A 25,412-nucleotide genomic window follows, 5' to 3' on the forward strand; every position below is an offset into this window, starting at 1 on the left:
ATAGGTGTGACCATTTGAAATATCAAATCCAGTGCAGCAGCACACCGCACAAAATTGCCCTCTGAGCCATCATAAATTACAACATTCAACTGGTCGTTCAGTACAGTACTGTTTCCATTAAATTGCATGTTGCACACCGTTATGTCCTGCTGAACACAGCCCAGTGTTTTCAATCCGTTCTTTTGGCTCCCTTAGGACTACATGTTTTCTTCCAGCATTAGCACACCTGATTCACAACCTTGGTGACCATTAGTTGACTAGTTGTATCAAGTGTGGTAGTGCTGGACTGGAACAAAAATGTGCAAGCCTGCATGATCCTAGAATAACATATTTGGAAACACTGGCATAGATAAATAATACACAAAGGTCCATACTTACCCTCCGAATCTATGGTGACCTCTGCTCCTCCATTGCACATGCTCCTTAGTAGGCTGTCCTCTTTGCTCAGGGTCTGTACCGTGGTGTAATGCAGGGAGCCCCCAACATTCAGCTTTACATATTTACTCCCCGCCAGACCCCCTCCAACCCCCTTCTCCTCGCTGCCCCGGCCAGGGGACTGGGTGGCAGGGACGGATGCAGCTGCCACACTCCCTGCGGAAGCCTCAGCAGACATCAGGCTTGCTTGCAGTTACAGAAGTTCCTGATTTAAAAACAGGAGACCTCAGTTGGGGGATGTGATTTCAATTGAATTATCAAAAACAAATACAACTGTCAACATACAACAAAAATGAGGTGGATGTTAGAGTTGTAACGGTACACGGGGACCTCTGTTAGGACCACACTGTGAACCCGAATGAATACATAAATTGTTTTAATTCCAAATGAAAACACTAGGCCTATAGGCTATGCCTACGTTGAGTTGTAGGCCTATTAAATCTAAGCTAAGAAAATGTTAAAGCTATTCCGTAAAAAAAAAGAGCCTACGATTACGTTGTAATCAAAATTTGCATCTTAATTGATGCATTTCAAACTGTCCTTTTGTGAGGCGCAGCCGGAAACTAGTGGTGGAAGGGTCTACAGACAATTATGGACTACAAAGGAAAAACAAGTCAAGTCGCAGTCCCCAAAGTCTTGCTTTTGAACAAGCTAAACACCTTCTTCGTCCACTTTGAGGATAACACAGTGCCACCGACGCGGCACAATACCAAGAACTGTGGGCTCTCCTTCTCCATGGCCGACGTGAATAAGACATTTAAGCATTTACGGACATATTCAATCTCTCCCTATCCCAGTCTGCTGTCCCCATATGCTTCAAGATGTCCACCATTGTTCCTGTACCCAAGAAAGCAAAAGTAACTGAACTAAATGACTATCACCCCGTAGCACTCACTTCTGTCATCATGAAGTGCTTTGAGACTAGTGAAGGATCATATCACCTCTACCTTACCTGACACCCTAGACCCACTTCAAATTCCTTACCGCCCCAATAGATCTACAGACGATGCAATCGTCATCACACTGCCCTATCCCATCTGGACAAGAGGAAAACCTATATAAGAATGCTGTTTATTGACTATAACAACTCAGCATTCAAAAACATAGTACCCTCCAAACGCATCATTTGGAGGGTACTATAGTATCATCCAAACACATCAAGGCCCTGAGTTGAACCCCGCCCTGTGCAACTGGGTCCTGTACTTCCTGATAGGCCACTGATCCTCAACACCGGGGACCCACAAGGATGCGTGCTCAGCCCCCTCCTGTACTCCCTGTTCACCCATGACTGTGTGTCCACGCACACCTCCAACTCAATCACCAAGTTTGCAGACAACAACAGTAGTAGGCCTGATTACCAACGATGACGAGACAGCCTGCAGGGAGGAGGTGAGGGCCCTGGGATTGTGGTGCCAGGAAAATAACCTCTCAATGTCAACAAAACAAAGGAGCTGATTGTGGACTTCAGGAAACGGCAGAGGGAGCACCCCCCTATCCACATCGACGGGACTGCAGTGAAGAAGGTGGAAAGCTTCAAGTTCCTCGGGGGAAACATCACTGACAAACTGAAATGGTCCACCCACACTGACAGTGTGGTGAAGAAGGTGCAACAGCGCCTCTTCAACCTCAGGAGGCTGAAGAAATTTGGCTTGGCACCTAAAGCCTTCACAACCTTTAACAGATGCACAATTGAGAGCATCCTGTCGGGCTGTATCACCGCCCGGTACGGCAACTGCACTGCCCGCAACTGCAGGGCTCTCCAGAGGGTGGTGCGGTCTGCCCAACGCATCACCGGGGGCAAATTACTTGCCCTCCAAACACCTACAGCACCCGATGTCACAGGAAGGCCAAAAAGTTCATCAAGGACAACAACCGCCCGAGCCACTGCCTGTTCACCCCGAGTCCGAGAGACTGAAAAACAGCTTCTATCTCAAAGCCATCACTAGCACATTAGAGGCTGCTGCCCTATATACATAGACTTCAAAACATTGGTCACTTCAATAATGGAACACTAGTACCTTTAATGATGTTTACATATTTTGCATTACTCATCTCATATGCTCTGGCTGGGCCACTCAATGACATTCAGAGACTTGTCCCGAAGCCACTCCTGCATTGTCTTGGCTGTGTGCTTAGGGTCATTGTCCTGTTGGAAGGTGAACCTTCGCCCCAGTCTGAGGTCCTGAGCGCTCTGGAGCAGGTTTTCATTAAGGATCTTAAGGATCTCCGTACCTGTTCATCTTTCCCTCGATCCAGACTCGATCAAAACATCCCAAAAGCATGATGCTGCCACCATCATGCTTCACCGTAGGGATGGTGCCAGGTTTCCTCCAGACATGACGCTTGGCATTCAGGCCAAAGAGTTCAATCTTGGTTTCATTAGACCAGAGAATCTTGAGTCTCACGGGCTGTCGTGTGCCTTTTACTGAGGAGTGGCTTCCGTCTGGCCACTCTACCATAAAGGCCTGATTGGTGTAGTGCTGCAGAGATGGTTGTCCTTCTGGAAGGTTCTCCCATCTCCACAGAGTAACCATCGGGTTCTTGGTCACCTCCCTGACCAAGGCCCTTCTCCCGATTGCTCAGTTTGGCGGCCAGCTCTAGGAAGAGTCTTGGTGGTTCCAAACTTCTTGCATTTAAGAATGATGGAGAAAACTGTATTCTTGGGGACCTTCAATGCTGCAGAAATGTTTTTCTACCCTTCCTCAGATCTGTGCCTCAACACAATCCTGTCTCGGAGCTCTACGGACAATTCCTTTGACCTCATGGTTTGGTTTTTGCTCTGACATGCACTGTCAACTGTGGGACCTTATATAGACAGGTGTGTACCTTTCCAAATCATGTCCAATCAATTGAATTTACTACAGATGGACTCCAATCAAGTTGTGGAAACATCTCAAAGATGACCAATGGAAACAGGATGCACCTGAGCTCAATTTCGAGTCTCATAGCAAAGGGTCTGAATACATATACATACACACATGCTTCCCAAAATGTCTAAAAACCTGTTTTCACTTTGTCAATATGGGGTATTGTGTAGATCGATGAGGAACATAATTTTTTTTAATCCATTTTAGAATACGGCTGTAACAAAATGTTACGATCCTAACGATACGTTTGTTCAACATTTTGGCAGGTATCTAGCTCCACATTCATACATAATAGATACCATTTACCAGACATTTGTATCCAAAGTGACTTACAGGGCTGCTTGCATACATTTTATGTATGGGTGGCCCCGGGAAGCGAACCCACAACCCTGGCGGTGCAAGCGCCATGCTCTACCAACTGAGTCATACAGGACCATACTCCAGCTCCTCATGAAAGTGAATTTATTCTAGACACAGATTTAGATGAAGGTAGGCTAATTCGCTTGCCTCATGTATTGTTTCTTTTGAGGAGCAAAACTTCTCCCGACATTTATGCCACAACACTTGAACAATCAAAATAAACAATCTACATTTGTCTTTTTATTTTGTTATGATCTGTCACTCAGTAAACATGTCTGGGCGAGAATAAATAATAACAGCAAGCAAGCATGGGCTTGGATCACAACAGACGTCGTCAGCAATGGAATAATTATACGAACAAACAAAGTAGGCCTACTAAACAACGCCAAGTACAGACAAAAACAACAATATGGCCTCAGCTAAGTCGACAGGAAACAACTAAACTGACCAAAAATATAAACGCAACATGCAACTATTTTTTTTATTTGAATGAGTTACAGTTCATAAGTCAATTAAAAAAATGCATTATGCACTAATCTATGGATTTCACATGACTGGGAATACAGATATGCCTCGGGTTGGTCACAGATATATATTTTTTAAAGGTAGGGGCGTGGATCAGAAAACCAGTCAGTATCTGGTGTGACCACCATTTGCCTCATGCAGCGCGACACATCTCCTTCGCATAGAGTTGATCAGGCTGTTGACTGTGGTAGTTATTGGCAGTAGAAAGGCCTTACTGAAGAGCTCAGTGACTTTCAATGTGTCATAGGATGCCACCTTTCCAACAAGTCAGTTCGTCACATTTCTGCCCTACTAGAGCTGCCCCGGTCAACTGTAAGTGATTTTATTGTGAAGTGGAAATGTCTAGGAGCAACAACGGCTCAGCCGCGAAGTGGTAGGCCACACAAGCTCAAACAGGACAGCCAAGTGCTGAAGTGTGTAGCGCAAAATAAATCACCTGTCCTCGGTAGGGCTGACCCCAATTAGTCGAGTGGTCGATTGTTTGGTCGTTATGCTGTTGGTCGACCGAGATTGTTTTAGTCGAGCAGTAACAAATAAATAAATAAAATCATATATATGTCCATCTCAGTGAACTAATCAACTGCGGAGGCCTAGACTAAAAGCCAATTTATGTTTGATTCTAAAATGTGGTCGGAGGCTCCATATGGAGGGTTGGACGCAATTGCGGAGCCTCTAGAGGCATGCAGAGGCCAAATCGAGCTCTGTACCGCATCACCATGCACCTCCCAAATGTTGTAGCAATGCGGAGTGCTCTGTATAGCTCAGCATTGGTAGGTGGGGGCAGTACATCCTGTATAAACACAAACTCACTTCCTTGACAACAGCTCTGCACTGCTCCGAGAAGCAAAAGTATGAATGCCCTGACTTCTGCTGAGGCCGTATCACCGTAAAAAGCCAATGCAGACGTCGGATTGACCATGCGCCCAGATGCACAATGCACTTCTCTCCAGAATGCACTCTCTCCCACCAATTTGTGCACATTCATTGTTTCATAATTTAAATTGTATTCATTGTTTGAGTTTGATTGTTAGTGTATATCAATTCCCCATTACCTATATCACCAGTAGTACACTTACTGTTAATTGCTATAATTTCTAATATACAATGTTTGCTACTTTGGTTAGAGTCATTTATTTTACTGCGTTAAATATTATTATTCCATTCCTGTTCTTATTGCCGGAGTGGACACATAGGTTGTGCACTCTGCAAACAATGCTACACTTGTGAGAAACAAATTTTAGTTTACTAAATTCCATTTACAAGTTCTGTCAATTTAGTCATTGTCTTTTGTTTGGAGTGCTCCTGTCAATGTTGAGTAAGGACACGCATGCATAGAAGTAGGCCTATAGGCTACCTGGCCTGCGCACAAACTTAGGCATATAAAATGTGCCCATTTGGGGATCTGATAGTATTTGTGAGTGGCTTAACGCACCACTAACGACCTGTGGAGCTTCTCAAAGTAATGTTTTCTTCACCTCAAACAGCAAGCAAACAAAGTCTGTTTTTACCTAAATTGAGAATTACAATAGAAGCTGTTTTTCAGTCTGTCAATGCCATCAGGCTGTTAAACAGCCATTACTAACAGAGTGGCTGCTGCCAACATACAGACTCAAATCCCTTGCCACTTTAATAAATGGATTAAATAATGGTATCACTAGTCACTTTAAATAACGCCACTTTAATAATGTCTACATATCCTACATTACGCATCTCATATGTATTTACTCTGTTCTATACCATCTACTGCATCTTGCCTATGCCGCACGGCCATCGCTCATCCATATATTTATATGTATATATTCTTATTCAACCCTTACATTTGTGTGTATAAGGTAGTCATTGTGAATTTGTTAGATTACTTGTTAGATATTACTGCTCTGTCGGAACTAGCACAAGCATTTCACTACACTCGCATTAACATCTGCTAACCATGTGTATGTGACCAATAAAATTTGATTTGATTTAGTTCCTCAATATGTTTGAAAAATCTTTCCAGCTCTCTCCCTTTCGAAAACCACTCAGCTTGAAAGGAAAAAATGACATGCTCCGATCCAGTGTAAACGTCATGAAATAGGCTTCTTATCAGTGCTCGACTTGGACTGAAAAAGGTTCCGGTACTCATTTTGGGTGCTGGTACTGTTTATATTTACGTGCAGGAGATCCACAATACTTTTGATCTAATATTCTATAAGAGGAACAGGAGCTCAAGCAGTAACAAATGTGAATATTTTATACAATGTTGCAAGTTCGCCAGCGCAAGCTTTTGGCAGGACACAAGTTAATAGTCGATAAGTTCGTTGCAGACAGGCCATGTGTAGCCAATGCGATTTATAGGATTTTTTTTAAATGTTAAAAATCAGGATATTTTCTACCTGCAGGCTACAATGTTTTTATTTGTTGTCTTTATGTAAGCTATTTTTACATAGTTGGCAATGGCAATAGAAGTTACTTTTTAGGATTGCATCATTTTGATTTAGATTTCGATTAACCACATGACAATGATTAAGATATGAAGACGTTATTATAAATTAAACTAAACTGTTTCACGAAAATGTGCATATGAAAACCATAACTGGCACGCAGATCGGTAGAAATGGTAAGATAAATTGGCATTCCACATGAGAAAGGTTGCAGACTCCTTGTGTAGCCCATTACCGGCAACTTTAGGAGAGAAATGGCTGAATCTGCAAAAGCCAGCAGGAGCAGGAGAATAGTTGGGTCAGATTAAGAATTTTTTCCTTCTGGTTATCTCGATCTCTGATGCCCTTCTGAGGCATCAAACCCTAAGCTTAAAGCATCAGACAAGCTCAATGCACATAGTTGATTTTATTAAAACACGTAGGGTGTCTACATATGTGACCCGATTCAGGAAACTAGGCGTATGTCGCAAGTCACGACTTCACAGGAGAGCTGTTTGAACGTAAAATGTATTTTTATCAAAATGCAACGTCATGAGTTGTGATTAAGGTCCATTGTTTAGCTAGCTACATGTCTTAACAAAAGACCACTAATTTTGATAAAGTATTTGCCTTTCAAGTTAGTGTACTGTTAGCTAGCTAGCTAACGTTAGCTGGCTGGCTCACTAACTGACGTTACGTCATGCGTTGGGATTCATTGTTTACCTAGCTAGCGATCTAGCTACATTTCTTAACAAAATACTCTCATTTTAGTGTGCCAGAGAGCAGAAAAACTGATTAATTTTTGAATGCTTAACACTCGTTGAATATGTCCGGTGTCAGTAAATGTTGGCAACAAAGCGTAATTAAATTGTTGCCAGCAGCACAGTTACAGTCACCAACGCTCTGGATAACATGAAAACTGCCTAACCAGCTCTGCTTGGGGGAGTTAAATTGTCAGAGTGGGGTCCGTTCTCTCATTATGTGTCTGGAAGTAGCTAGCCAATGTTAGCTAGTTAGCTGCTAGTTAGCTTGGGTGATTGACTGCTGTTGTGAGGTCAGAGCTTTCAGATCAACCCTACTTATTGGCCAGAGCATCCAGGGGGCGCTCTGAATGCGAAACGCTCTGAATTTACGAACGGTCAATCTGACTGCACAGATTGCAGTCACCAACGCTCTGGATAACATAACAGCCTAACCAGCTCTACGATGGCAAGTAATGTTCAGTGAGCTGTTCTCTCTCTCTCTTAGATGTCTGTAAGTAGCTGGCAAGTTTAGTACAGAACGCACGGATCAACCCTTAAAGAGATGGGTGGGGCTAAGGCTTAAGAGGTTGTGAACAATGCTGAATGGGTGTAGACAAAGAAGGGCTCTCCAATAGTAGTACTAAAACATGGAAAGACAGTTTTCAAAAGTTTACAAGTTGATCAACATTCAAAGCAGAATTACTTTCCCATTGTTTCCTCAAATGCAATGTATGATATAGCATTTTGTAGTAGTTTACTTCTATTCAATGTAAAAAAACAGAAATTCAAATGTTGCGACATATGACAGAATCCAGGTGGTGAGTCACATATTGAAAACTACACATTTAAAAATTGAGAAATCACCTTTCGGGCGACCAACATTTATTTTTTGAGTCGGGAGCAGCCTTGGTCCTCGGTTGCAACACTCACTACCGAGTTACAAACGGCCTCTGGAAGCAACGTCAGCACATAACTGTTCGTCGGGAGCTTCATGAAATGGGTCTCCATGACCGAGCAGCCGCACACAAGTCTAAGATCGCCATGCGTAATGCCGAGCGTCGGCTGGAGTGGTGTAAAGCTCACCGCCATTGGACTCTCCAGCAGTGGAAACATTCTCTGGAGTGATGAATCACGCTTCACCATCTGGCAGTCAGACGGACGAATCTCGGTTTGACGGATGCCAGGAAACGCTACCTTCCCCAATGCAAAGTGACAACTGTAAAGTTTGATGGAGGAGGAACAATGGTCTGGGGCTGTCTTTCATGGTTCGGGCTAGGCCCCTTACTTCCAGTGAAGAGAGAACTTAACACTACAGCATACAATGACATTCTAGACGATTCTGAAGCTCCCAACTTTGTGGCAACAGTTCGGGGAAGGCCCTTTCTTATTTCAGCATGACAATGCCCAGTGCATAAAGCGAGCGCCATACAGAAATGGTTTGTCGAGATCCATATGGAAGAACTTTACTGGCTTGCACAGAGCACTGACCTCAACCCCATTGAAAACCATTGGGATGAACTAGAACGCCGACTGCGAGCCAGGCCTAATCGCCCAACATCCGTGACCAACATCACTAATGCTGGTGGCTAAATGGAAGCAAGTCCCCGCAGCAATGTTCCAACATCTAGTGGAAAGCCTTCCCAGAAGAGCGGAGGCTGTCATAGCAGCAAAGTGGGGGGACCAACTCCATATTAATCCCCATGATTTTGGAATGAGATGTTGGACAAGCAGGTGTCCACATACTTTTGGTCATGTAGTGTATATAGAAGGACATTCCATTATTTAAACAGTTCAGACCAGTAGCTAGCTATGCTGAAACCTGCCATCTAGTAGGGACTTTTTTTTATCTCAAAATTAAAATATTGAGAAGTATATGTGATTAATTAGACACGGCAAAATTATTCAATGTACAAAAGGAGTGTACAAAACATTAGGAACCGCTTCCTAATATTGGGTTGCCCCCCCCTTTCGCCCTTCAGAACAGCCAGACCAGCCAGCCCAATTCGTCAGGGCATGGACTCTACAAGGTGTCGAAAGCAATCCCAGGGATACTGGTCCATGTTGTGGTCACGCTCTCTGTAGCCGATGTGAGCAAGACCTTTAAACAGGTCAACATTCACAAGACCACGGGGCCAGACGGATTACCAGGATGTGTACTCAGAGCATGCGCAAACCAACTGGCAAGTGTCTTCACTGACATTTTCAACCTGTCCCTGATGGAGTCTGAAATATCTACATGTTTCAAGCAGACCACCATAGTCCCTGTGCCTAAGAAAGTGAAGGTAACCTGCCTAAATGACTACCGCCCCGTAGCACTCACGTTGGTAGCCATGAAGTGCTTTGAAAGTCTGGTCATGGCTCACGTCAACACTATCATCCCGGAAACCATAGACCCACTCCAATTCGCATACCGCCCCAACAGATCCACAGATGACGCAATATCAAATGCACTCCACACTGCCCTTTCCCACCTGGACAAAAGGAACACCTATGTGAGAATGCTGTTCATTGACTACAGCTCAGCGTTCAACACCATAGTGCACACAAAGCTCATCACTAAGCTAAAGACCCTGGGGCTGAACACCTCCCTCTGCAATTAGATCCTGGACTTCCTGACGGGCCACCCCCAGGTGGTAAGGGTAGGCAACAACATCTGCCACACTGATGCTCAACACGGAGACCCCTCAGTGGTGCATGCTTAGTCCCCTCCTATACTCCCCGTTCACCCACGACTGCGTGACCAAGCACGACTCCAACACTATCATTAAGTTTGCGGACGACACAACGGTGGTAGGCCTGATCACCGACAACGATGAGACTATAGGGAGGTCAGAGACCTGGCAGTGTGGTATCAGGACAACAACCTCTCCCTCAATGTGAGCCAGACAAAGGAGATGATCATGGACTACATAAAAAGGAACCATTCTTAATACACACAGGAAACTGTTGACCGTGAAAAACCCAGCAACATTGCAGTTCTTGACACCCTTAAACCAGAGCTCCCGTTCAAAGGCACTTAAATCTTTTGTCTTGCCAATTCACCCTCTGAATGGCACACACATACAAAATCCATGTCTCAAATCTTTTTTTAACCTGTCTCCTCCCCTACCCTGATTGAAGTGGATTTAACAGGTGCCCTCAATAAGGGATCATAGTTTTCACCTGCATTCAACTGGTCAGTCTGTCATGGAAAAAGTAGCTCTTCCTAATGATTTGTACACTCAGTTTAGATTGTAGAAGGCGTCTACAAATCCTCATCTAAACAACCATGTAGATAGGGTATTCTAAGTTTCCGTGTGGCCTTTGAATAGTGTAAGTTTAAACATCTCTACACGCCAAACGCTCCCTGTTCTATTGATTACAGCGTGATATTGATGGAAGTGATTAACAAAAAAAGTGTTGCATTACACTTACCGCTTTGATGACCCACTTGAATCAAAATGCAACACTTCAAAATGTAGCTAGCCGTCTTCTACAAATTGTCCTCTAATCAGTGATGTACACATTATTCCCATATTTCGTGTGATTTTTGACCGGTGTTAGTTTTAACAGGACGTGCATATTTCTGCATATTGGTTATTGATGCAGACATTTTAAAACTGTTTTAACATTGGGCTATATCAATATGTCTAGTCAACAGGAAGCAGAGACACTGTCATTTTCAATTTAAATTTTAAGATTAGAACTTTTGCCTTGTGACTGGCACAGCGGTCTAACGCTTTGAACACACCTACAGCGTCATTGCATTTTGGTACACCAGAATTACATTCATTTCCAATAAAACGCTGAGTTTGCCTTGCAGCATTGCGTTGCAGAGGCAGTTGCGGTGCATACGTTGGATTTATTGAACCTATGCATCAAATTGTATGCGTAGACTGCTTGACAGAAATGGTAGAAGGTGAATGTTTAACTTTTGTTGCATACATATCCAGATGCTGGGTACTATTTTGCACAATGACACTGTCGGTGTGTTCGAAGTATAAGAGAAAAGTGTTTTATTTATTTAAAAGGAATGTAACTTTTAACATTAAACTTTAGATATTGTAAGAATTATTCTTTACAAGGCTAGAGTCCTCTTACACCGTTTAAGCTAGAAACGTCTTCCAAACTTTAAAATGTGTAGAATGGTCTGGAATAGTGTGCTTGCATACAACTTTGATAGATTTTATAACTTTTGGTCCTCCATCCACTTTCATGGGATTTCCTCCGCATTCTGAAGGTCCCATTGTGACATCACTCCTAACTTCTATTCACCATATATAATGTTACTTTTAACACATATCAGCTACTTTGACCACTTTCCCAACAACTTGGACAAAATGAGAGTGCATGAAACCTCCCTCTACTCTATTTAAAATCTCAAATCAGAACACAATTACTCTCTGGTACCGACCAAAACTGGCAATTGAGTGGACACAAAATATTTTAAAAAGGTGAAGCAAGTCACAATTTTTCTTCATGTTAAATTATAATCTACAGTAGTTTCCAATGATATTGTATCTACTTAAATGAGGTAAAACTGCTGGATGAGTACATAAACGTGCTGTGATTGATTTATTTGGACGATTTAGCTACCAGAAATCAACTAAACGTGTTTGCCAGTATCATTTCCAGGTGAAATGGGTATCAACGTTAGCTAGTTAGTTTTCCAGACACTGCAAGACAGCTTGCCAGACACATTAAAGACAGCTAACCCGCTAACGTTGGCTAGCAACGTAGCTCACTACAATCACACAAGCTAACTTACTGGTTAGTAGTGGCTTACTAGCTACATTCACTAAAGTTAGTTTCAAGCTACCGTACCGTCTCTGATTGGATGCTAAAGACAAGCCTTTCAAGCTACCGTACCGTCTCTGATTGGATGCTAAAGGAAAGTCGTTAGCTACTCACCAGGCTAGCTAACGTTAGCGGTTAACTGTTGTGGTGGTTCCAAATCTCCAATGCTATTAAAATGTTAATTTAAAACAACGTCAACGGAACAAGAAAACACTTAACTAGGTTGCTAGCTAATTGTATGAATCAGGGAAATACTGTGGTTAGTTAGGACGGGGTCATTTTTACATGTTTAGCTTGCTTGACAAGACTAGCTTCTTATTCGATTAGGTTTAATGGCCGTTGGCATCCACTAAATGTTGCATTACCGCCACCTACTAGACTGGAGTACCATTATACTTAGCTTGAAAAAAAAAATACATAAGTAAACAAATAGCCTACCATCACAAAATAATATACAATTATAAAAAAATAACACCACCCTACTCCACTATTTAAATATATTTAGTCCTACCTCAGGGCAACAACCTGAAAGGATGGGACACCACCACTTAACACATCCTGTAACTCTTCTGATGTCAAGTCTTGCACACCCTAATACCTCTCTGCAGCTGCCACCACAACCTCAATTTTCTGCGACTTACGTTCCATCCCTGCAGTACAGTTGATAACCATTGCTATACACGCAAAAAAATCCAATCTTACTGAAACATATATCACTTGTTGACCTATCCTTCTGAACTGGTACAGATCTACTACTCACACCACTCCTCTCAGGATCCCTCCCCTTGACCCATCTTCCTCTACTACTTTCTTCACTGCCTCAGCATATGACAACTTCTGCACTACTCTAACCCTGGAAACGTCAACCTGCCTCTTTCGCACGGGTGATATCTGATCCCCAGCCCCATGGGAACTCCTACAATTAACACATACCACTACTTTCCCCAATGCTACACATTCCTTTGTCTCATGCTCTTCTGCACACTTCTCACACCTGGAACCTCCCTCATACACACTGCTGCCACATGCCCATAAGCTAGACACCTGTAACAACGTAATGTACAGTGGCAAGAAAAATAATGTGAACCCTTTGGAATTACCTGGATTTCTGCATAAATTGGTCATCAAATTCGATCTGATCTTCATCTAAGTCACAAAATTTCATTACCAATTTATGCAGAAATCCAGGTATTTCCAAAAGGTTCACATACTTTTTCTTGCCACTGTATTCGGCACAAAAGCTTGTACAGAATAACTAATATATTCTAACAACATTTTGAGAGCAAAACAATTCACTTTTCTTGCCCCCAGAGCACCTTCTCCCTCTGACCAGCAGAAACACAAACAATTATCACAAGACCACTTCTGGTTACCCTCACCGAATCCACATAAATGGATGATTATACCAAATATGTTTTTTTATAACTAACACTGTTCTAACTGTGATTATACTGTATGGCCTAGTCTAGTGGCTTATCCTCATGTGTTTTGTCATAGTAGCACCCTCAAGTGGCTGAAAGCCTCATGTGTCTTATCCTAGTTCTGTGAAACCATAATGCTAAACTCAGCAAAATAAGAAACATCCCTTTTTCAGGACCTTGTCTTTCAAAGATAATTAGTAAAAATCCAAATATCTTGACAGATCTTCATTGTAAAGGGTTTAAAAACTGTTTCCCATGGTTGTTCAATGAACCATAAACAATGAATGAACATGCACCTGTGGGACAGTCGTTAAAACACTAACAGCTTACAGACGGCAGGCAATTAAGATCACAAGTATGAAAACTTAGGAGACTAAAGAGGAAAAATGCCCAAGGTCCCTGCTCATCTGCATGAACATGCCTTAGGCATGCTGCAAGGAGGCATGAGGACTGCAGATGTGGCCACAATTGCAATGTCCGTACTGTGAGACGCCTAAGACAGTGCTACAGGGAGACAGGACGGACAGTTGATCGTCCTCACAGTGGCAGACCACGTGTAACAACACCTGCACAGGATCGGTACATCCGAACATCACACCTGCAGGACAGGTACAGGATGGCAACAACAACTGCCTGAGTTATTCAAGGAATGCACAATCCCTCCATCGGTGCTCAGACTGTTCACAATAGGCTGAGAGAGGCTGGACTGAGGGCTTGTAGACATGTTGTAAGGCAGGTCCTCTCCAGACATCACCGGCAACAACGTCGCCTATGGGCACAAACCCACCGTCGCTGGACCAGACAGGACTGGCAAAAAGTGCTCTTCACTGATGAGTCGCGGTTTTGTCTCACCAGGGGTGATGGTCGGATTCGTGTCTATTGTCGAAGGAATGAGTGTTACACCGAGGCCTGTACTCTGGAGTGGGATCAATTTGGAGGTGGAGGGTCCGTCATGGTCTGGGGCGGTGTGTCACAGCATCGTCGGACTGAGCTTGTTGTCATTGCAGGCAATCTCAATGCTATGCATTACAGGGAAGACATCCTCCTCCCTCATGTGGTGCTCTTCTTGCAGGCTCATCCTGACATGACCCTCCAGCATGACAATGCCACCAGCCATACTGCTCCTTCTGTGCATGATTTCCTGCAAGACAGGAATGTCAGTGTTCTGCCATGGCCAGCAAAGTGCCCGGATCTCAATCCTATTGAGCTAGTCTGGGACCTGTTGGATCGGAGGGTAAGGGCTAGGGCCATTCCCCCCAGAAATGTCCGGGAACTTGCAGGTGCCTTGGTGGAAGAGTGGGGTAACATCTCAGCAAGAACTGGCAAATCTGGTGCAGTCCATGAGGAGGAGATGCACTGCAGTACTTAATGCAGCTGGTGGCCACACCAGATACTGACTGTTACTTTTGATTTTGACCTCGCCTTTGTTCAGGGACACATTATTCCATGTCTGTTAGTCACATATCTGTGGAACTTGTTCAGTTTATGTCTCAGTTATTGAATCTTGTTATGTTCATACAAATATTTACACATGTTAAGTTTGTTGAAAATAAACGCAATTGACAGTGAGAGGACGTTTCTTTTTTTGCTGAGTTTATGTGCTGTGCCCATCAGTTGTCATACTATCTTTTGCTAATAAAAAGTAATTATTTGGTTATTCATAGTTTGTGACTATTTACCCATGCTTTTACCATATTTACCCATACACGGTGAACAATGCAGTTCACTGTATATGGAATACATATTGGACTGTAGTGGAAAAAGTTTACTACCTGTCTCAGCTAAAGTGAGTTGGAAAAGACTCAGTTGGGTCTCTACTAACCAAATATGTTTCGGTTTGGAAGGGGACTGTGTCGTACGGACAGTTGCTGGCTGTTTACTTCCGCCCCTTCCATAGCCCCCTATGCAATACACTGTATTGGACTGTCTACTACCTGTCTCAGCTAAAGTGGGGTGGAAAAGAGTCCGTAGGGTGACTTTCAACAAAAGGCTAAGTCATAAGAAGTGTTGCTGGAATTTTACTGTGGTCAAACAGCTTAAAATGGGGTGCCTGGAAACTATATGGTTCAAATCTAGCACTGTGTCATAGGATGCATACACTGAGTATACAAAACCTTAGGAACACCTGCTCTTTCCATGACATAAACTGACCAGGTGAAAGCTATGATCCTTGCTATTGATGTCACTATTGATGTCAGTGTAGATTAAGGGAAATAGATTGGTTAGCCCTTCCCTGCACTAAATGACCAAAAGCGCCCTCCTTGGCCTCATGGGTGGATGTTATTAATATTTTTCATAATTTCATAATTAATAAATGTTAATCAAAGGCAGAGTTGCAAAGAAAAGGCCATATCTCAGACTGGCCAATAAAAAGAAAAGATTAAGATGGGCAAAAGAACACAGACACTGGACAGAGGAATTCTGCATCCCGGAGTCGCCTCTTCACTGTTGACATTGAGACTGGTGTTTTGCGGGTACTATTTAATGAAGCTGCCAGTTGAGGACTTGTGAGGCGTCTGTTTCTCAAACAAGACACCCTAATGTACTTGTCCTCTTGCTCAGTTGTGCACCAGGGCCTCCCACTCCTCTTTCTATTCTGGTTAGAGCTAGTTTGCATTGTTCTGTGAAGGGAGTAGTACACCGCGTTGTACAAGATCTTCAGTTTCTTGGCAATTTCTCACATGGAATAGCCTTCATTTCTCAGAACAATAATATACTGATGAGTTTCAGAAGAAAGTTCTTTGTTTCTGGCCAGTTTGAGCCTGTAATCGAACACACAAATGCTGATGCTCCAGATACTCAACTAGTCTAAAGAAGGACAGTTTTATTGCTTCTTTAATCAGAACAACCGTTTTCAACTGTGCTAACATAACTGCAAAAGGGTTTTCTAATGATCAATTAGCCTTTAAAAAGTATAAACTTGGATTAGCTAACATAACGTGCCATAGGAACACAGGAGTTATGGTTGCTGATAATGGGCCTCTGTACGCCTATGTAGATATTCCATAAAAAATCAGCCGTTGTCACGATTCCTAATGAAGTTGGCTCCCCTTCCTGTTCGGGTGGCGGTCGTCGTCACCGGACAACTAGCTGCCACTGATCCTTTTTTCCCCTTTTCTGTTTATTGGTTTCACCTGTTTTGTGTTTGGTTAATTAGTTGGGCTATATTACCCAGCAGGCCCGCCTGCTATTTGTGCGGGATTGTTTGTGTAACTAGGGTGCACGTTTGAGGTATACGTGGTTCGTGGGTTTTGCTGGACTGTTGCAGTCCCCGGTTTTGGGGCATTTGTTTTGTGTGCGCCCTGTGTTTTGTGAGGTGGCTTATGTTCGCCGTTTTGTGCATTAAATTAGCACTACCACTGAACTCTCTGCTTCCTGCGCCTGACCTCGCACCCACTACACCCAGATCGTTACAGCCGTTTCCAGCTGCAATAGTCATTTACAACATTAACAATGTCTACACTGTATTTCTGACCAATTTGGCGTTATTTTAATGGACAAAAATGTTGCTTTTCTTTCAAAAACAAGGACATTTAAGTGAACCCAAACTTTGGAATGGTAGTGTATATTCTTTTTTTTACAACAAAAAGCCAGTGTTTCTATGGCAAACTGTTTTGTTTTATTTCAGTCTTCTGTGATGTACAGTCATGGCCAAAAGTTTTGAGAATGACACATATTAAGTTCCACAAAGTTTGCTGCTTCAGTGTCTTTAGATAATTTTGTTAGATGTTACTATGGAATACTGAAGTATAATTACAAGCATTTCATAAGTGTCAAAGGCTTTTATTGACAATTGCATGAAGTTGATGCAAAGAGTCAATATTTGCAGTGTTGACCCTTCTTTTTCAAGACCTCTGCAATCCGCCCTGGCATGCTGTCAATTAACTTCTGGACCACATCCTGACTGATGGCAGCCCATTCTTGCATAATCAATGCTTGGAGTTAGTCAGAATTTGTGGGTTTTTGTTTGTTCGCCTCTTGAGGATTGACCACAAGTTCTCAATGGGATTAAGTTCTGGGGAGTTTCCTGGCCATGGACCCAAAATATCGATGTTTTGTTCCCCGAGCCACTTAGTTATCACTTTTTCCTTATGGCAAGGTGCTCCATCATGCTGGAAAAGGCATTGTTCGTCACCAAACTGTTCCTGGATGGTTGGGAGAAGTGGCTCTCGGAGGATGTGTTGGTACCATTCTTTATTCATGGCTGTGTTCTTAGGCAAAATTGTGAGTGAGCCCACTCCCTTGGCTGAGAAGCAACCCCACACATGAATGGTCTCAGGATGCTTTACTGTTGGCATGACACAGGACTGATGGTAGCGCTCACATTGTCTTCTCCGGACAAGCTTTTTTCCGGATGACTGAAACAATCGGAAAGGGGATTCATCAGAGAAAATGACTTTACCCCGGTCCTCAGCAGTCCAATCCCTGTACCTTTTGCAGAATATCAGTCTGTCCCTGATGTTTTTCCTGGAGAGAAGTGGCTTCTTTGCTGCCCTTCTTGACACCAGGCCATCCTCCAAAAGTCTTTGCCTCACTGTGCGTGCAGATGCACTCACACATGCCTGCTGCCATTCCTGAGCAAGCTCTGTACTGGTGGTGCACCGATCCCGCAGCTGAATCAACTTTAGGAGACGGTCCTGGCGCTTGCTGGACTTTCTTGGGCGCCCTGAAGCCTTCTTCACAACAATTGAACCGCTCTCCTTGAAGTTCTTGATAAAAGGTTGATTTAGGTGCAATCTTACTGGCAGCAATATCCTTGCCTGTGAAGCCCTGTGAAAACCTTGCCTGTGAAAACATCTGTAAATCATCTGGATAAAAGGTCAGACCAAATTAGTATTACAAGGAGAACATTTTTGAAAAATGTTTCCAACAGCCCTTTCTTAAAGTAAATGTTTTGATCTGTGCATTGGACACTAACTGATATTATTTTATTTAATGCTTTGTGTCCGTATTTCAAAGAAACGCTCAATGAAAGGTGATTGTGTTTCTTTCAGAACTTCCTCATTACCCAGTTCCTCAAATAATCTGCACTGCAGTTCATTCATTGAATTGCATGGTTCACTTTTAGAATGGCTGTTCAACTTTCCTGCTTGACTATTCACATTGACAATAGTTCTGCTCCATAGGACTTAGCAAATGCTGCACTGTGCTTGGTCATATTAGTAAAACATGTATGAACCCCTTGATAACCGTATTTGGTTAATTTTCAAGTTTTTCTTCAAGTTTTTAATTGATTTCATCAGAATCCCCAAAGTTATTTGTGCGTTGTTAAAAAAAATCTACTCCAATGCCACTTCTGTTCTGAGTGGCCAAGAATCGGAGTTCTTAACTGACTTGCCTTGTTAAATAAAACAAATAAATAAAAAGAGTTGCTCCCTATCTGGAGCTCTAATTGGTCTTTATGCCATCTTCATCTGAAGTTATGATATCGCCTGTATATGAGACATGGAAATCTAGTGCATTCACAGTGTCTAGAACAATAACTAATTTTAGCTCGCATGAAGAATGGTCACAGTATCCATTTATTTTAAGATACAGTTTTTGTATATCCATTTCTGAGCTACTGAAAATGTATGATACAGTTGAAGTCGGAAGTTTACATACACCTAGCCAAATACATTTAAACTCAGTTTTTGACAATTCCTGACATTTAATCCTAGTAAAAATGCCCCGTTTTAGGTCACTTAGGATCACCACTTTACTTTAAGAATGTGAAATGTCAGAATAATAGTAGAGAGAATTATTTCTTTCAGCTTTTATTTCTTTCATCACATTCCCAGTGGGTCAGAGGTTTACATACACTCAATTAGTATTTGGTAGCATTGCCTTTAAATTGTTTAACTTGGGTCAAATGTTTCGGGTAGCCTTCCAGAAACTTCCCACAATAAGTTGGGTAAATGTTGGCCTATTCCTCCTGACAGAGCTAGTGTAACTGATTCAGGTTTGTAGGCCTCCTTCTCGCACATGCTTTTTCAGTTCTGCCCACAAATTTTCTACAGGACTGAGGTCAGGTTGTGATGGCCACTCCAATATCTTGACTTTGTTGTCCTTATTAAGCCATTTTGCCACACCTTTGGAAGTATGCTTGGGGTCATTGTCCATTTGGAAGACTAATTTGCGACCAAGCTTTAACTTCCTGTCTGATGTCTTGAGATGTTGCTTCAGCTAGCGAGGTACTTTACAAATATCCCACTGTTCCTAGGCCGTCATTGAAAATAAGAATTTGTTCTTGACTGGCTTACCTAGTTAAATAGAAATAATGCTGAAACCTCCAAAATGTGCCTCATTTGACAAAACCAATTTCAGTGTATCCTCACTTATTTTAACGTCAACATGTGATTCAGTTTTCATAAAGCTTATAATTTCCTCATCTGATAAACCTCTACCACAACTTTCTGTCTATAAGTGGTAGTAGTAATTCCCAATATCTTGGGTGTTTGAGATTTGATTGAGCTGCACGTTAATGTTTTTAAAGGCATGCAATTTGTAAAGTCTATTGTCTGTGTAGGGTTTGTTCTGCGTTATGTAATTTAATGAGAACACTGCCACAACTGGAGGTCTGTTTGTTGGATTTATATTTGCCCTGCGCACGAAGAGACAACGCACAATATGTTAGCCCTTGGCGCAGTCACAGCTCTCAGGCACCACGGTTTTAAATTGAAAAATTGCAGAGCCAAGGACAACATACCTCGCTAGCTGAAGGTCAGGCAAGAGAGAACAATAGGGGGGGTACAGAAATACTGGCAGTCTGAGGGTCTTCTCTGAGCAATTGACATTCCCTCTCTTAAACACTCCACGGGCAATAGGTTTCGAACCATAGCCTCATTTACATTCTCTGTTTGAACTACTTTGTTTAATTTCACCTTGTTGTCACTAGCAATGAATGTATACAGTAAATGTGTCACAGTCCCCTTTAAGACTAAATCCATTTTGCAATTGCTGTACATGAACTCGACATGGTTGTGATTCCACATCCTTTTGACTATCTGGAAATAGGCCAACACAATGAAAGTGATACCAATTTGCACAGACATCACATGCTAGAATAGCTCGTTTACTGTTATTTGGTGATTTACAGAACCAAAACAGTGTTTTGGGTTTATTTTGCTGTGTGCATTTCTCCTTCCCACTCTGTGTTTGATTGGTGTTTTTGTATCAATTAGTATGTGCTGTCACCCTTATCTCCTGTGTCATTAAATATGGTTGACAGGCTTAAAGGGTTGGTCAACACAATTTGTTCCTCAATCTGATTAACAGATTAAATTGGTGTGATTGTTCCTCCAAAGAGCAGTTCCTCCATAGAGTATAACAGATCAAACTTAAACAATGTACACATCTAATATTTTGTCTTGGGCATTCAGTCTTCTGTACATGCACAATAGACTTTAAAAGCTATAACACATTTTTAAAGAATATAGCAGATGCTTTTATCCAGAGCGATTTACAGTAGTGAGTGCATACATTTCATACTGGTCCCCCATGGGAATCAAACCCACAAACTTGGCATTGCAAGGACCATGCTCTACCGACTGAGCCACACAGGACTACAAACATTTGGTATTTAATGAAGACAAGACCTCTTTTCACCATTCAGACTTTGATTTAATCTTACATTTCAGCAAATAAATAATGCCTTCATGACAAAATATAATGCAAATAATACCTTTACAATGCAAAAGAGTCCCCTGGACCCCCATATTGGCACAATGAATTAAAGTAGATTTACTGTTCAGACAATAAACTGGTAAGAAATTCTAAAAGCATATCAGTTAAATACAGCATCACAGCAAGCAGCCAAGTTAGCTTATTTTCTTCAACATTGTGCATATACAACAACTTCAAATTTGCACTGATAACAATGATAATCGTTGATAATCATAATAACATGATTCAGCAGAAGCGGTAAAATATACAATCATTGCGTGCTATAAGAGTGACAACATTCAGGTCCTCACCTTTTTCTCAATGTCATTCAACATCAAGTGGAAATACACTTAAAAAATGACAAAGAACAATATGAAACGCTGGCTTTGTAATTTTACATTTTACTATGGCAACGAGAGTTGAAACATGAAGATACATTACATTATGCAATGTTATATTTTGCCACTGAATTTTCTGTATATATGAGCCTCAATATTCCACCAAATATTTACATTCAATGTGTGTATGCATCTCTCTCGCTCTCTCTCTTTCTCTCTCTCTCTGTGTGTCTGTGTGTGTATACTGTGTGCAACTGAGCATGAGAGAGAGTGTGTCTGCTTTCCTTTTTTACCTCATAAATATATCTCAGCTCTTCCTCTTTCTCCCTCTTTATGTCTCTCCTTCCATATTATCCACCACTTAACCTCTGTAAGGCACCAATCCTAATTTTAGACAAAAAGTTGAACTGTGGAAAACAGCACACCACTGGGAGACAGTCATCGCTGCACACTATGAACAGATGAAGACAAGGGCCTAGATTCAATCTGGGCCGTGGAAAATCCACGTTAAAGTGCGATTGACATTTAAAGGTAATTTCCAATTGAACCGACATATGCAGCATTTACTGTGAATGCCGTCTCCACTAGCGCTGGAACATTGCCTTTAAAATGTGCTTAGCGGCTTAAACACGATCGGATTGAATCTGGCCCAAGGAGACGCAAACCTACAATAACTGACAGAAAGAGCGACTGGGAAATTAGGGAGACACACAAAAGAAAAGTGAGGTGTAAAGACACAAACTCAAAGATAAAGAGAGAGAATGAAAGAGAGAGGCAGGGAAGAGGAAATAGCGGAGTGGGAGATGATGGGAGTGAAAGAAGTCATCTGAAAGAAAAATAAAGTTGTTCCTCCAGATCTCTTTATCTATCTGTGTGTTTTAATTCTTCTCAAGACGTTTCTTCTTCAAATGGACACCTCATACTCCCGTGTGTCCTAGGAACCAGGTAGCAATACAACAGACCCGAATAACAATTAATTTGAAGAAGAAAATAGTTGGTTTTAAATGCTACAGCAAAATATCCTCAGCAGTTTAGGACATGCAACCTCCAGGATTCATAAGCAATGGACGAGAGTATTCACTTTTCATTAACCTACAGTCAATGTCATGGCAACTTCCAGCCAAATAAAAAGCAAAGTTACAGAGAATATTTTCCTAAATACTAGCCAAAAGGTGAAAAGTTGAAAAAACATTTGTCAATTTATTAAAGTTGATACAATTTACCTGTACATGAGCTCTACATTAAACTCTAGCTTAGTGACATAGATAGAACAATTTTATCTGGTGGTTTAGTTATACTAATAACCTGGGTTTGATTCCCAGTTGGTTACACAGACAGGGCTATCCATTATAAAAAATAATGACAGGCTAATGCAGGTTTTCATGTTAATTTGGATGGGAGGATTTCTAGCCTATCAGTTTAATCGAGTTGTAGACAATAGAACATCACACATTAGAATGTTTGAACGTGTAATGCGGCTGCATGACTTGTCGGGTATAAAGTTGGGTGTTTACCGCTTCGTGGCATCCAATGGCAGAGTCTGTAATAGGGTAACGCAAGGAACCACTTGTAGATTTGACAGCTCTAACGGAGTTCCACCTCAGAGACTTCCAAAACAACTGCTATGCTGGCTAGTGCGGATCTGATAGAATCTAGCCCCAAAGTGAGAGGGCTTGAGCAATACTTACACATTAGGCAAAAATAGAGAAAATACTCACCCCTGCCTCGTATAGAGGGTTGTTGAAGTCAGACTCCACAGTAATTGGGCTGTATGAGTGGGTGTGAGAGAGAGACTTCCAGAAAAGTGGCTTCCACTGCAGTCTACATACACCGAGGGAGAGGGAAATACATGTTAAAGGGAGAGAATACAGCATACAGTCAACTTCTGATATCTGATCTATGCAATTGGCTCATTCATCCCCCTCCTCTCCCCTGTAACTATTCCCCAGGTCGTTGCTGCAAATGAGAACGTGTTCTCAGTCAACTTACCTGGTAAAATAACGGTAAAATAAAAAAATAAAATAAAAAATGGCTCAGTACTCTTGTGTGAATGTATGTGTGTGTGTGTGTTAGGTTAAACCATGCCAATATTTGGTGAAAGTAAGAAGAATGCATTTTAATTGAGACTGCTGAACTGCGCAGCACGTACTTTGTGTAATACATGTAGATTCCACCAATCAGAAGGATGACCAGGATGATTGGCAGGATGATTGCCAAGGCAATGTTCTCACTTAGCATCTGGTGGGAGGGCTCCAATGACTGGGATACTAGGGAAATAATCAAAAATAATCAATTAAAGAAGAAGTTAAATCAAGAGGATTAAAGGGGAATTCCACCACTTTTCAACATAATTTTCATTATTTCCAGCACCATCCCACTGAGCACACCACGTAATTTCAACGTGGGCAATTGGGTAATATTTGGTTGAGACATTGATATATGAGATAACAACCTATATTCACCCACTCAAAAAGACAGCCAAAAGTTTGTAGAATTCCCAATGTGTTCCCATGATTGAGCCGGAATCTGCAGCATTTACCGTGAAGCTGATCTCCATGAACGCAGGAACATTGACCTTAAAATCCACATTTTCCACAACCCGTGATCAGATTGAATCCCTGCATTATTCTTCAACGTTGATTTTTGGTTGAGATGGAGATGTGAATCCAACATAACAAGTATTAACTTGTTGATAAACTGGATTTAAAAATATCTCATAGTGGAGATAAAGTGAAGATATGACGTTGTTTCAAAAGTACAACTTCATCATACAAGGTTTGTCTGTTGAAAATTGGTTACCATGACGTTTCAATGTTCTGTAGTTAGAAATAAGAAGAAATGTCATGACATCATCAAATTGCATTAAAAGTAATTTAAAAAAAACCTACTACGAGTTTCTAGCCAGGGGGAGGCATTTTCCTTCTCCCTGTGTTAGCATGAATCTCATAGTCTTTGTAAGGAACTGGAGAATGAATATGAGGTTGAAAAGTGTCAAAATTCCTCTAAAGAAGATGTAGAAGGAAACGAAAAATCACCTTCTAATTTATGATCATCCAACAGCTCCTCGTATGCCACTGATAGAGAGATGCAGATTATTATTATTATAAGATCATCATTCCTCATTCACTCTTTACAATATGTTCAAGTGTTTCAATTCTCATGCAGAATTTATTGAAATCCCTCTAACCCCTCATCCTCATTTCCAGCAGTCCAATGTAGAATGTCACCTTTGCAGAAGGGTGGTGGACTGTTCCATTGAGATGGGTGGCCCGGGACACAGTTGATAATAACCTCCCCAATGAGTTCATAGCCCTCATAGCAGAAAAAACGGAGCGTCTCTCCTGCCTGGTAGCTATGTTTGTACAATGTCTGGTAACCATTGTCTGGCACACCTGGGTTTGGGCATGGGTCATACTTCACTGTTTAGGGAAAGGAAATAAAGACGGAGAGAGAGAGAGAGAGAGAGAGAGCAATGCATTCAGAAAGTATTAACAGCCCTTTTTCCACATTTTCTTGTATAATTTAAGATTGATTAAACTAAGATTATTTGTCCCTGGCCTACACACAATACCGGATAATGTGAAAGTAGAATTATGCTTTTCGAAATGTTTACAAATGAATTACAAATGAATAGCTAAAATGTATTGAGTCAATAAGTATTCAACCCCTTTGTTATGGAGAGCCTAAATAAATTCAGGAGTAAAAATGTGCTTAACAAGTCACATAAATTGCATGGACTCACTCTGTGTGCAATACATTTTTTTAACATAATTTTTTCAATGACTACCTTGTCTCTGTACCCCACACATACAATTATCTGTAAGGTCCCTCAATCGAGCAGTGATTTTTAAACACAGATTGAACCACAAAGATCTATTGGTAGATGGGTAAAAAATGTAAAAGC

General features: G+C 41.8%; 2 protein-coding genes across 7 annotated transcripts in view; both read right to left on the reverse strand.

The window, feature by feature from the left end:
- The window catches only part of LOC139578815 (BTB/POZ domain-containing adapter for CUL3-mediated RhoA degradation protein 1-like), a 39,549-nt gene extending 26,842 nt beyond the window's left edge, over positions 1 to 12,707 (reverse strand). The window contains exons 1-2 of one of the 2 annotated variants that reach the window (XM_071406868.1): positions 12,617 to 12,707; positions 379 to 640 (exon numbers count right to left, since the gene is read on the reverse strand). In XM_071406868.1, coding sequence (XP_071262969.1) covers positions 379 to 613 — 235 coding nt within the window. In that variant the 5' untranslated portion in view covers positions 614 to 640; positions 12,617 to 12,707. Of the gene's footprint in view, positions 1 to 378; positions 641 to 12,219; positions 12,362 to 12,616 lie in introns of those variants that run through there. The other variant, XM_071406867.1, reaches the window with a different exon arrangement.
- Positions 12,708 to 21,106: 8,399 nt separating this feature from the next.
- Positions 21,107 to 25,412, reverse strand: part of LOC139578816 (seizure protein 6 homolog) — an 84,407-nt gene continuing 80,101 nt past the window's right edge. For 4 of the 5 annotated variants that reach the window (XM_071406871.1, XM_071406869.1, XM_071406870.1 and 1 more), the window contains 5 exons: positions 24,736 to 24,927; positions 24,544 to 24,582; positions 23,658 to 23,775; positions 23,227 to 23,329; positions 21,107 to 22,442 (listed from right to left, as the gene is read on the reverse strand). In XM_071406871.1, coding sequence (XP_071262972.1) covers positions 22,413 to 22,442; positions 23,227 to 23,329; positions 23,658 to 23,775; positions 24,544 to 24,582; positions 24,736 to 24,927 — 482 coding nt within the window. In that variant the 3' untranslated portion in view covers positions 21,107 to 22,412. Of the gene's footprint in view, positions 22,443 to 23,226; positions 23,330 to 23,657; positions 23,776 to 24,543; positions 24,583 to 24,735; positions 24,928 to 25,412 lie in introns of those variants that run through there. The other variant, XM_071406873.1, reaches the window with a different exon arrangement.

This window comes from Salvelinus alpinus, chromosome 6, assembly GCF_045679555.1.
Source record: "Salvelinus alpinus chromosome 6, SLU_Salpinus.1, whole genome shotgun sequence".
NCBI lineage: Eukaryota > Metazoa > Chordata > Actinopteri > Salmoniformes > Salmonidae > Salvelinus > Salvelinus alpinus.